Source organism: Falco punctatus (assembly GCF_963210335.1).
Source record: "Falco punctatus genome assembly, chromosome: 11".
In the NCBI taxonomy this organism is placed as follows: Eukaryota; Metazoa; Chordata; class Aves; order Falconiformes; family Falconidae; genus Falco; species Falco punctatus.
In genome coordinates, this window is record NC_137591.1 from 18,161,734 (window position 1) to 18,174,405 (window position 12,672).

Here is a 12,672-nt window from a genome sequence, read left to right on the forward strand (position 1 = left end):
CATGTGAAATCAACGGTAGTTTTGCCTGTATTCTCTGTTCTCAAGTATTTTCAGTTGAAAGGGTACAACGTCTACGTTGAAAAATCTCTTTAATAGGGCTGAATTTTGCATTAGTAGCTAAGTGTTTGCTTAGGCATGCAAAGTAGAACATCTGTTATTTTTCAGTTTACCTGCTTGATTGGATGAAGCACACTGGAAAATAATGTGTGGAAACACTGCAAAGAATAGGCGATTTTATTTCTTTTTTATTCCAACTTACTACCAAAGGTATGAATTCAGGGTGTAAGTAAGGATGTGTATCTGAATAACGTTTACAGACAAAGATTAACTGCAGGAGTTTTTGATGTGTCAACAGTTGTGGCACTGATATTGTTCAAAACACACGTGGTCTCATCTCAGCATCTCCCTGCACCAGGGTGGATCATCAAGGAGGATCTGATTTTGGTAGCTCTTGTTGCGTACCCTGTATTCAGTGCTTTCAACAGCCATGACGTCAAAGAGTACATCTACACTACACACACATTCTTGGTTAGGGATAATCGCAGTTAGTCATTCAGGGCAAATAACAGAGCTCCTTGGTTTATCACATAGATTAGAATTTAAAATTCAGACTTATGGGGACCCTTGCAGTGAACTCAAACTATTATTTCAAGTTAAACCAAAGGTGATTGGTCCCTAAAGGCACTCTGACCTCAGTTTTTCAACATGGATGGCCACCCCAAATTAAGAAAGTTGGGGTTTTTTGCATTGTAGAGAGACTCAAGGACAGAAGGACAGAGCTACTTTTCCCCGAGGTATGTGGTATGAGGACTTTTGTGTGTATGTATGAGAAACTGAATAAAAATTACATTGATGCGCACACACAGAGAGATGCTGGCAATTCTCTATTATCTCTATCTGTCTTTATTATTACTGAAGATTAATAATGTCCCAGCATAGATATGCCCACGTTAGCTCTTTGTCAGCCATTTTTGGTGTGATAAGATAGCACCATATGAGCATACAGCCACATGAATGCAGTTACGCTGCTTTCAAGCCTAAGCTATCTCTGAATATTGTGTGGCCAGGGTGGATACCCCTGGCAAGAACAGTCTGTTTCTGGGGAGAGCAGTGCAGGAGATCCCTGATCTTTTCTGGAAGCATTACCCACACTTTTTCTGGATTATCTCAATGCCCTCTTACTCAAAATATGGAAAACTAACCACAGATGAAAAGGGGTGACCTAGTTCTTGGCATATAGAACAAGTGTCTTGTCAGGAATAATAATAATAAAAATAATAATAGCGCAGGCTATGGGGAGGAATGCCTGGCAGCTGGAGGAGCTCCAAGGACAGCTACCCATTGGTACTGCCACCTTTGTTTGTACATCAGTTTGAGAGGTATCTTTTTGTGTGTTTCAGGTCATGCAAGACAAGATAATATGCCTTCCAAAGCGCATACAGCCTTGCCAGAACCAATCTAATAGTTCAAATGTGTTTAACACAATCCCAGATACAACCCCCCTTCCTCCACCTAAGCCATCCACCCCTCCAGCTACAGTTGAAATGAAAGGACTGAAGACTGATTTGGACCTTCAGCAATACAGCTTTATAAATCAGGTGTGCTACGAACGTGCTCTGCACTGGTATGCCAAGTACTTCCCTTACCTTGTCCTTATACACACACTGGTCTTCATGCTGTGTAGTAACTTTTGGTTCAAATTCCCTGGATCGAGCTCCAAAATCGAACACTTCATTTCAATACTTGGGAAATGCTTTGATTCTCCCTGGACAACAAGAGCCTTATCTGAAGTGTCAGGGGAAGACTCTGAAGAGAAGGATAACAGGAAGAACAACATAAACAAGTCTAATACTATCCAGCCAAGCACTGAGGGCACTTTGGTCAAGTCACAGTCTTTAAAATCAATTCCTGAGAAGTTGGTTGTGGATAAGGGAACACCTGGGGCATTAGATAAGAAAGAAGGTGAACAGGCCAAAGCACTCTTTGAAAAGGTGAAGAAATTCAGACTGCATGTTGAGGAGGGTGATATTCTTTATGTCATGTATGTTCGCCAGACTGTACTTAAGGTAATTAAATTCCTGATTATTATTGCTTACAACACAGCACTTGTCTCAGAAGTCAATTTTACAGTAGTCTGTAATGTTGATATTGAAGATATGACAGGATATAAGAATTTCTGCTGTAATCACACAATGGCACATCTGTTCTCTAAACTTTCTTACTGCTACCTGTGCTTTGTAAGCATCTACGGCCTCACATGCCTTTATACACTATACTGGTTGTTCTACCGTTCGCTGAAAGAATATTCTTTTGAATATGTTCGGCAAGAGACGGGAATTGACGATATCCCGGATGTCAAGAATGACTTTGCTTTTATGCTTCATATGATTGATCAGTATGATCCTCTCTATTCCAAGCGGTTTGCTGTCTTCCTATCTGAAGTCAGTGAAAATAAACTGAAACAGCTGAACCTGAACAATGAGTGGACTGCCGATAAACTGCGACAGAGGCTGCAGACGAACTCCCATAGCCATTTGGAGCTACAGCTCTTCATGCTTTCTGGACTACCAGACACAGTTTTTGAAATTACCGAGCTGCAGTCATTAAAGCTTGAAATAATTAATAATGTAATGATACCAGCAACCATTGCACAGCTGGACAATCTCCAGGAACTCTCATTGCACCAGTGTTCTGTGAAGATCCACAGTGCTGCCTTGGCATTTCTGAAAGAGAATCTCAAGATCTTGAGCGTTAAGTTTGATGACATCAGAGAACTTCCACACTGGATGTATGGCCTCAGAAATTTGGAAGAGCTCTATTTAATTGGCTCCCTAAGTCACGATATTTCCAAAAACATTACACTGGAGTCTTTTCGGGAACTTAAAAGCCTTAAAGTTCTTTACATAAAAAGTAATTTGTCCAAAATCCCACAATCTGCTGTCGATGTTTCAAGTCACCTGCAAAAATTGTGCGTCCATAACGATGGCACTAAGTTAGTGATGCTCAACAATCTGAAGAAGATGGTCAACCTGACACAGCTGGAATTAGTTCATTGTGATTTAGAGCGCATACCTCATGCAGTTTTCAGCCTTCTCAGTCTTCAGGAATTGGATCTAAAGGAAAACAACCTCAAATCCATCGAAGAAATAGTAAGTTTTCAACATCTGCGAAAACTGACAATCCTAAAGCTCTGGTACAACAGTATAACATACATCCCAGAGCATATAAAGAAACTCACGAGTCTCGAGCGGCTTTCCTTCAGCCATAACAAAATAGAGGTTCTTCCGTCCCACCTATTCCTATGCAACAAAATCAGATATTTGGATTTGTCTTACAATGACATTCGCTTTATCCCACCTGAAATAGGAGTTCTGCAGAGTTTACAATACTTTTCCATTACTTGCAACAAAGTGGAGAGTGTGCCAGATGAACTATACTTTTGCAAAAAACTTAAAACTCTGAAAATTGGGAAAAATAACTTGTCAGTCCTTTCACCTAAAATTGGTAATTTGGTATTCCTCTCCTATTTGGATATTAAAGGCAATCACTTTGAAATCCTCCCACCTGAGCTCGGAGAATGCAGAGCTCTGAAGCGGACTGGTTTCACTGTAGAGGACACCTTGTTTGAAACGTTGCCTTCTGATGTCAGGGAGCAAATGAAAGCTGAATAACTAACTTCCTCTTGCTCAGTTTTACAGAAATAACGCTTCTACCAAATACGCTGTAGAAAGTGCATACTCCAAATATGCATTTAGTTTGTCATGATTTTTTTCATTTTCAAACAAATCCTTTCTGTACAAACACATTTGGAGTAAGGAGTACATATATTTTTAAATAAAATTGCCTCGTATTTTTTCACTGTTTTAAGATATTTTTTAAGTTTGTTTTGCCCTGGAACAAGGGTGTCTGTAACTTAATTTTTACTGGTAAAAGTAAATGGGTTTATCTGCTGATTTTTTTTTCCTTTGCCTAATTCCGACAGGGGAACTGGGTTTAAGCTGTGTGCTTTGGGTTGTATAATTTTTAATAGAGGATTATATTGTCTTCCTTGTTATTGTTGATCCCTTAGGACATGGTCTTCAACGGGTGGTGCTGCAGGTGTTGAATGCCTTGTTTCCTCTTTTCTTCACTGGCAGTAGAAGGTGTTCAGCATCTAACAAGATGAAATCTGGGTTGACCATCCTTTTTTATTTATGACGTGGTTTCCTTAGATGGTCAAAGCAAGTAGAAGGGTCTTTTATGTATTTATACTGGTCTGAGGGAGCATGCAGAACTCCTTCACCGCCTTTTGGCAAGTTCAGTCTAGCTGTCCGTTCACACACCGCGCCGAGCAGGAGGCACTGACTGAGATTTCCTCTCTGGTGCAGGAAGGGTAAGGTCACAGTTCACAGACAAGTCCGGACCAAAGTGACTCATTTTGAAGATTTTCCAAACAGTGCAAAGGGATGCGGCTGCCTGTTTCCTGCTAACTTGAATGGAAGGGGTGCAATGAACTCACTGTGTTGGAAACATCAACCCAGCGAGATGAAACACTATCTTGAAAATTCCCCATCCTCTGCTAAACACCCCATCTTGCAAGGGAGAAAGTGCCCTCTGCTCTCCTCAGTTCGCTTCCCCGTGGGGATGCCTGGCACCCTGCAGGAATGGGATCCAGAAAAAGTGCAATCGTGTTTAGTTTGTAAAGCTTCTGACAAGGAAATAGCACCTAATACACTCCTTAATTGAGCTTGAGTATCATATAACCGAGCTCAGCACGGGAACATTGGCAGATTTACAAAACTGAGATTAAAAATGAATACATATAACTTCTCAAAAGTCTCAACTTATCAGGAGACAGTGATGAAGACTATTTTTTCATCTCCCTGCTAGTTATTAAGTTGTGAATCATACAATTGGAAGTTTGCTTTTTAAAATAATGTAGTAATCTGTAACAGTGGTGCATCAGGTTGGGAACTTTATCCTCTGAAGCCATGTTTAGTTGTTTATTTAATCCAGCCATTTGCTTTCTTTCAGGCAAGTTTGGCAGGTATATGGTAACTCACGTGCTGCTCACAAGCTTATTTAAGCTAATCAAAAGTAACCCTATGATAGTAAAATATTTTGCTAGGAGGAGGTCTCTTCATCCTATCCAACAACACGTATGTGAGTCAGATGCAGGCACTGGATAAACGCTTTGCAAGAATATCTAGGAATAAGTACTTCTTTCTCTAGGAGGCGATGCTGTTCATAAATTGCAGAGGTTGAGTTGCTGATTGTTTAAAGTTATGTAAAATAATTGATGATTGTCAGGTTGGTTGCTCTTAAATGTTTTCTAACTGCCATTGTGTGTCTTGAGCTACAGTTAATCTGAGTTCTCGAGCTTGGTACAAAAGCATATTGTTGTTTTAAGAGTCTGACTTATAGAGGTGGGGAGACGAACAAAAATGAGCATTTCCTCATTAATCCAGGGTGTGCTATTCAATCTGGTATGCAGGCTTGCCACAGTGCAAAGTCAGACTTATTTTTTGCGCTTGACTATGTTCTGGAGAAGATCCATGTGATTAATCAAAAATGGGTCAGGCATGAAAGAATCAAAGCAAGCTTTTTTAAAGGGGTTTGATTTAGTTCTGTTAAAGACTTGTGACTGATGTAGCTATTGCGAGAGCTACGCTTACTCATGTACAGAATGCACTTATTGGAAGAGCTTGGCAGTATATATCTTCTAAATGTATTTCACTTTGATGTAACGTGAGGGAGAGAAAAGTTTCATTGCTCATATTAGCCTAATTATGTAAACCAAAGTGCTGTTGTCCCTGATGAATGTAAACTGTTTAAAATGTCCAAGTAATCGGTGGAGCTGTATAGTTCTCTTATTTAGATTTGAAATATGGGATTACATTTAAAGTTTTTTAAAAAGATCTTTATATTCCTAGATGTAGCATTTTAAATCCCTAATTTATTTTGTGTCTGATGTTGTTAAATGTATAGTATGTCGTCTATTTTTTGAATGGAAGTTATGCACACCTCATAACTGAAGGTTGGAGACTTGTTCTACACCATTTTTGTAAATACGTCACTTCGGGGATGTGGGGGGATTGTTTGTTACCAATTATACTTACACCAGTGCAACCCCTCATGTGGACACAGTTACATGAGTATAAAGTGCCTTGTGCTGGCATATCTTTATTCACTTTGATAGGAATAAACTATACCGGTCTAAGCACTTTCACACTAACAACTGTATCTTTTCCAAGGATTTGATCTGCTGAGACAGCTTCCTCAATCTGACAGCTCACTGCCACCAGAAAGGGACAGTTCCCTCCTCCTCCCATGCTCCCTATTCCTGCCAACACGTTCCAGCTGCTTCTCTTGTACCTTTACTGGTCTGATCCCTCCACAGGACAAATCAACTTTTTAAGCCAGCAGAAAACTAAGCCAGTTTAAAAAAAGGACTAATTTTCTGCTGGATCAGTTCTCCAAAGGATCGGATGCACAGTAGGGTGGAAGTAGCGAGGGGACAGGACTCTGCAGCCCGATCCCGGCAAGGAAAAGGTGGGACAAGTCACTCTGGAGGTGCCGAGCTGCTAGGTCAGTTCAGCATCTTGCCGAGCCACGTGCTTGGAGAGCTGTGCTGTTTTATCTATAGCGGGGTTGGGTGGCATGGATTTTGTGGGTACACAACCCTCAGGCTCGCAGTGAATGGTAAATGATCACATTACTGTTAATTGCTTAAATGTAATGAAACAAACTCAGGTAGCTGCACTGTTGACTTTTGTAAACTTCTTACTGTCTAGTCTGTGGGATGTATTTTCCAAAACCATATTACAGTATTTTAGAAATGCGTCAGCTCAAAGAAGATTGTTTCCTAATTCTGTATGACATCCAGGAAAAAATGTAAAAGTGCCATATTTACTCAGTGATTCATGTACTGCTCATATGTATATTCACATGCAATGCGTACTAGACTTTTCTGTGACCTATAGTATTTGACTTAGAATGGATGGACATTTTGTGGATAATACTTCAGGCATGGTTTATATATATACACACACACACACACACAAAGAGTTTATATAACTACTTACATTAATCAGGTGCCTAACAAGTATGACAATTCCAGAACATAAGCAAGGCATTTTACATTATTGCTCAAAAATAATACAAATCTTCCTTGGTAACAGAAGCAGAGATGACAAGGAGTGCACCAAAAATAAGTTGACAACCTTAGTAGTACATTAAGCCTGACAAGCAAATCTACTTTGTGATCAAAATCTGGAGATGTGCATCTCCCTCTTTGTCAAGATGAGGATGGATATATGTGCTGACCTCTTGCATTTAGCCAGCCCAACAACTTTTGTAAATTCTGATTGCAAAGCGCCTGCCTAAAGTCTCCTATCATGTTTCTGGCACTTCTAATAATACATGTGCTTAAGTGGTGACAAGTCCTGTAAGAATGCCAAGGAAAAACTCTGAAATTTGACCAAATGGGCAAACTTCTTAATTCTGTAGCAAGAATCTTAATATGGTAATAGACCTGTGTAGTGTTACATTGCAATATAGTACACCCAGAAAAAATGGAAATAAAATGCTCTTTTGTAATAATGAACATTGTCAGACTGGAATGTGATTATTTGTTTGGGAAATACTTTGTTTCTGGGTTACCTAAAGATCAAACATAACCATCTTTTGGGTTTGATCCCTTGGGAGGGAAGTCAGGAAAATATGCTTGAAAAAACATCGTTAGGCTTGACGGGATTTATAGCCGCATGGTCTTGCTTCCTGTGCACCTCCTTCCATCTCCTCCTTCTGGCAGCCTGCTCAGTGGCCAGCAAAGAAGCCATCCCTGCGGGAGCAGCTCCCCCGCTCCGGTCCCTGTGCTCTGCCAGGGCTGGGGGGATGCTGGGGGGATGCCGGGGCCCTGCCAGCCTGGGCTACCGCACGGCCCCGTGCAGCCGGTGGCCAGGGGCACGGAGGCTCCCGCCTCCCCCATCATGTGCCTGTGCCACTAAGGGAAACGATGCTCTTGGTGCTTGCATCTGACGTAACCCCCTATAAATCTGACCAAAGGCGATGGGTTTGTGCTGCCTGCATTTGGCGTGGGACGTTTTCTTCGTTTCTCCATACCTTTTAAGTTGGAAGCAATAATGTGTTTCAGTTTTGGTTTTTGATACTGAGGCAACACTGTCCTGCTGAGATGGAGCAAGAAATGCTCCTCTCTGGTTCTTATGGTCCCAGGGAGAGGAGGGGAGCGGTAAGCATGGGCAGTCAGCCTGAGTTGGCTTTGCCCCTGGATAAACCCTGGCAGGGAGCTGGCAGCAGGGACATGCTGCCCCTGGGGCACGGCGAGCCTCGCGGAGGAGTAGAGGATGCAGGTGCCTTGCTGACAGCACCTGCTCCTAACCTCCGGGCTGTTCCCTGCGAAGATGTGGAGGGCTGGTGGAGGGCTGGAAAAGCTGGTATGCTCCTTGCAACCCTGCTCCTTCCCACCGCCCCGCGGCAGATACCATCTCTGGGCCGCACCCGGTGGGATGGGAACGCTCAGGCGAAACCACGGCGGGGATCCCTGGGGCGATGAGATCGCGCTGCTGGAGCAGATGTCGCCCCGTTTGTTGAGTGTGCTGGTGGCAGGAGGCGTTCAAGGCCCAAGTTAGCTGAGCCCCAACAAACCTCTTCTTTTGGTTTCCTGAATATGCGTGCTGGGGAGCAGGAGTTAAGCGGGGCAGATACCATGCCATGAGAAACCCCCAACCCGCAGCCGGGGGGGCTCCCAGGGCACACCCCCCTGCAGCTATGTCATCTGCTTGCCAGCAAGCAGCAGCGCTTGGGCCAGTTTGTCCTTCACCTCACACCAAATAGGTACTGGGAATTCCCAACGGTTGTGAGAGTTTGCTTGTATGTCCTCATACTGCATTTGATAGTGTGGGCAATGGTAAGAAAATTGCATGTCTGCCATCTTTTCTCTGTAGGAGCGTTCATGAAGCCCTGAAGACTGAGGTGAAGAAGCCGTTTCTGTTTCTGCTTTTTTTTATCCGTGATTGCCTCAGAAATACCCCTCGTGCCAAGGGTGCAGGTCTTCCCCGCTGCCGCCTCTGTCCCCACGTGCAGCGAGCACACAGGAGCGATGGCCCACGGGCGAGGGCCGGGGCCAGGAGGCAGGAGCGGGTCTGCCGGGAGGGCGAGGACGAGCCCCTCAGCCTCCCCCCGCTGGGGGGGCACCCGGGCAGGGCCGGGCAGGCGGTGCACCGCCGGTGGGGCGGCTCAGTGAGGCAGGTCTCTGCAGGTCCACCTCCACCCATGGGTGCTCGTGCCACCCAGGCTCAGCTCCCAGTTTCCCATCACGCATCCTGCCCTTCATCATGCTCTTGTCTGCATTGCTGGGTGCAGAAGACCCGACAGACAAAACCAGGCTGGACCTGCCCCATCCCCACAGGGATCAGAGATGGCTGGCGTGCCACGGGGCAATGTGAGGTTTGGCAGATGCGCAGTGGATGGCAATGGCCCCAGAGCTTCCATGCAGGGAAGCCCAGACCAGCATGAGGTTCTTGCTTCAGTCCTCTGGCTCCAGAGAAGCAGCTTGTGCTGGCAGAGGAGTGTTTTGGTTGCTGTCTCGATATGGAATAGGCTGTGTTGCGACTGGGCTGCAGCTGACAGCTTTGGCTCAGGCAAGTAAACCATGAGGTTGCTCATGGTCCTGGCTTCCAGAGCAGGGCCCAGGCCAGGGAGGGACTGGATGTGCCTAGAGGTGTGCTTCCAATGAGAAAGCAAATACAATAACCTCAAGGAGCGCAACCACCATGGCCAGTGGGGTTTGGTGGCTTTTGACCCGGGCCAGATTCCCAGGAACTACCATGGGCAGCACTGGCAAGGTGTGCAATCCCAGGGCGTGGAGTAAAACACCTACATTGCAGGCAAGCTTGAACCGTTCTGCTATCAAGCATGATTTTATCAACCCATACTCTCCTCTGCTGCCAAGGCTTATGATGTTACACCTAAACTGGGTAGCACATCCAGCAGCGTCCTTGATGTGGCAAGGTGGCAGTGGCATGGTCATTGGGAACAGTAATGACAAGATGGTGCTTCCTTCAAAACCAGCATCAACGGGCCAAATGGGACATAGGTGCCTATGTCCCTTTACAGTGCTGCTACGTATAGATTATACTAAAGGTGGACCCTTAGCTACTTCAGACAACTGGAAGGTCCCTTGGGAACAAGACAGAGGTGGCAAGGGATTTTAGGACTGCCAGATGCACTGAGCCCCGAAGACCACGCAGAGATTTCAGCAAGGAGTCACTTGCTAGGGCATGGGTTGCTGCCAGCCTGATGTGATGCTGCAGTACACGGGCTGACTTCATTTGCTGTGCTTTTACACTGCTGGAGTAAGAGGGCTACTAAGCTGGTTGTTGGAGGTATTTTGACACATGAATTTTATGGACTGTGGTAAATAAGTGTTGATATTTTGCTGAATATGATTTAAATGTAACCCTTGTTTCTTGCCAGTTGGGGTCATGTGACACTGTTAGACTGGCTTGTGGAGACTGCCTGCAGTTCTATTTATTCAGTAAAATATTTTGGCAAAGCTGTGGCATCCTGTTTCCTTGCTGTGAGCAGAGAGAAGAAAGTAGTTAGAGAAGCACAGAACTTCAGTAAAGTCACAAGGTTACCCTCAGGAACAAGTTGCCAGCTACAGCTAGAAGCTAAATGAGATTTTTACAAGTCTAGAACAAGCTGCAGACAAAACCACAGAGCAAAGTAATCCCCTCTGCGAAGAGTAACTTTAGGAAGCTGAAGTGCCAGGAGTGAATGCAAGCAGGATCAGTGCTGGTGAGATCCGCAGCCTGAGGCACACAATGCTCTGCAGTGCAGGGGTGGGGGATGGGGGGGACAGGCTCGTCGTGGTGGGGTGCAAGATGGCTGGAAGGAGCAGAGCTGCACCTCCCTCCTGTGTTTTGAAGGTGATGCTACCCATGAGGCAGTTTCTTTGCCTACGTGACTGCAGCATCTCTGAGTGTGGGTGTGCTGAGTAGCAGACTGCCCGGCTCAAAGGGATAGAATTTAGTATTTTCTTTAAATTTAAGAAATCTATTGCTACATCTCACTGCAAGGTCTCAGGGTGCAATCTGTGGCATTTAAGGAACACTGTCCCTTATCGCTGTCACCACCAGTGTGTCAGAACCCCTATGTGGCCTCTTGAGCAGGGTGAGACATAGTAAATAAATACCATTACAGCTGTGCTCCCAGCTGGTGGCTACAATGCTCCTTGAAGACACAGCCTAACCTTTGGGGGATTTTACCGGCCTCGCTTCAATGAGCTGAAAAGCTTCTACAAAGCCAAGGACCCAGGCACTTGTTTCAAACCTGACAGCTTATCAGGGGCACAAATTGGTTGAATAGAAGGGAAAAGTAACTTTCTGAGCTGGTGGAAATGGCTTTGCAAAGCCTAGCGCTTGCCCAGTGGAAGGGCAATCAAGTGGTCCTGCTGGTTCAGGGCTGGATCAGCCGAGCAGGTGGTACCGGCTCCTCCTGCCCCAGCAGCCCTTCCTGGGAGCTCAGCATGGACAACCTGATAAGGTGCCGGAGGAACTGCCGCACATGCTTTGCCTTCACCAGCAATTATTTCTGCAGAAGCTGTGAAAGTGGAGAGGAACCGCCTCCAAACTTCTGACTGAGCCCAGTGTCAGAAGCCAGTCGCACCAGGGGCTCGCCCCAGGCCGTGCTGGCATCCAGGCACCTCAGGCATCAGTGGTCCAGCTCTGCTGCAGGAACCATGCAGTTCACCACGCCTCCAGAGCTGTGGGACACCTTTCTTAACACCATAACCCACGCTGTCCTGTGAGTGCCCAAGTAGGTGTTTTCTTCAAGGAGGTGAGGCTGGGACTTCAAGGAGGTGAGTGAGCAACTGTGCTTCACCAGGAGCTTGAGTTTGCTCCTACCCATCAGTGGAGGTTTGCCTTGAATCTCCCAGAGCAGAAGATCTTTAACAGGAAGCCTGTGAAAAGGACCTGAAAGGAAAACTCTGCACTCATCAGGCCTCTGAGGGAAGCAAATGCAACTCTGCAAGCCTGGAAAAAAGTGAGGTGATGAGGCAGGGGGCTGCTGCACCCCGTGGGCTGTGGCAATACCCACGGCAGGAAGGGTGCTGCTGGCCCCAAGGCTGCAAGGGCAGCTGAGTGCTCAGGGCTTGTGTGGCTTTTTCATGAACAGGGCAGCAGCAGCAAGGCAAACTCTTTACAAGAGAGTAAAGGTTTTTGCAGTCGTTCAAGAGAGAGCTGTGGCCTGGGGAGTGAGGGACCAGTGAAAAGGTGTTTTGTTGGGACTTCTCCTGGGCTTGTGTTGACGCCGGCAGGGCTGGAGCTCTCCTTTGGCAGGGAGAGGGGAAATGGAGGAAGCAGATGTGTTTCCATGGCAATGCAGGGAGCAGCCCTCATCGGCACAAGTCTCCTTTTTCAACCCATGTTAGGAGCCAGCGTCAGCCATGGTCTGCCTCAGCTGCCCTGAAGGGCCTACAGCCACCCACGGCCAGGTGGGCACCACTCACCCTGGGTGAAGTAGTGGGACACATGCCAACGCCAGCACCCATACCAATGGCCAGACTGTGGCACGGGGCTCCCACTGCCACCCTCCAGCATCAGGTTTGCCACTAGGACACTTGAGGCTTTCAATTATAAAAAAAAAAAAAAAAAAAAGCCTGTGTTT

The 12,672-nt window shown here is 45.8% G+C and overlaps 1 protein-coding gene across 4 annotated transcripts in view; it reads left to right on the forward strand.

Annotated features, from left to right (window-relative positions):
* The window catches only part of LRRC8C (leucine rich repeat containing 8 VRAC subunit C), a 49,262-nt gene extending 41,677 nt beyond the window's left edge, over positions 1-7,585 (forward strand). For all 4 annotated transcript variants that reach the window (XM_080406680.1, XM_080406681.1, XM_080406682.1 and 1 more), the window contains one exon: positions 1,401-7,585. In XM_080406680.1, coding sequence (XP_080262806.1) covers positions 1,401-3,671 — 2,271 coding nt within the window. In that variant the 3' untranslated portion in view covers positions 3,672-7,585. The remainder of the gene's footprint in view (positions 1-1,400) is intronic.
* Positions 7,586-12,672: the final 5,087 nt, after the last annotated feature.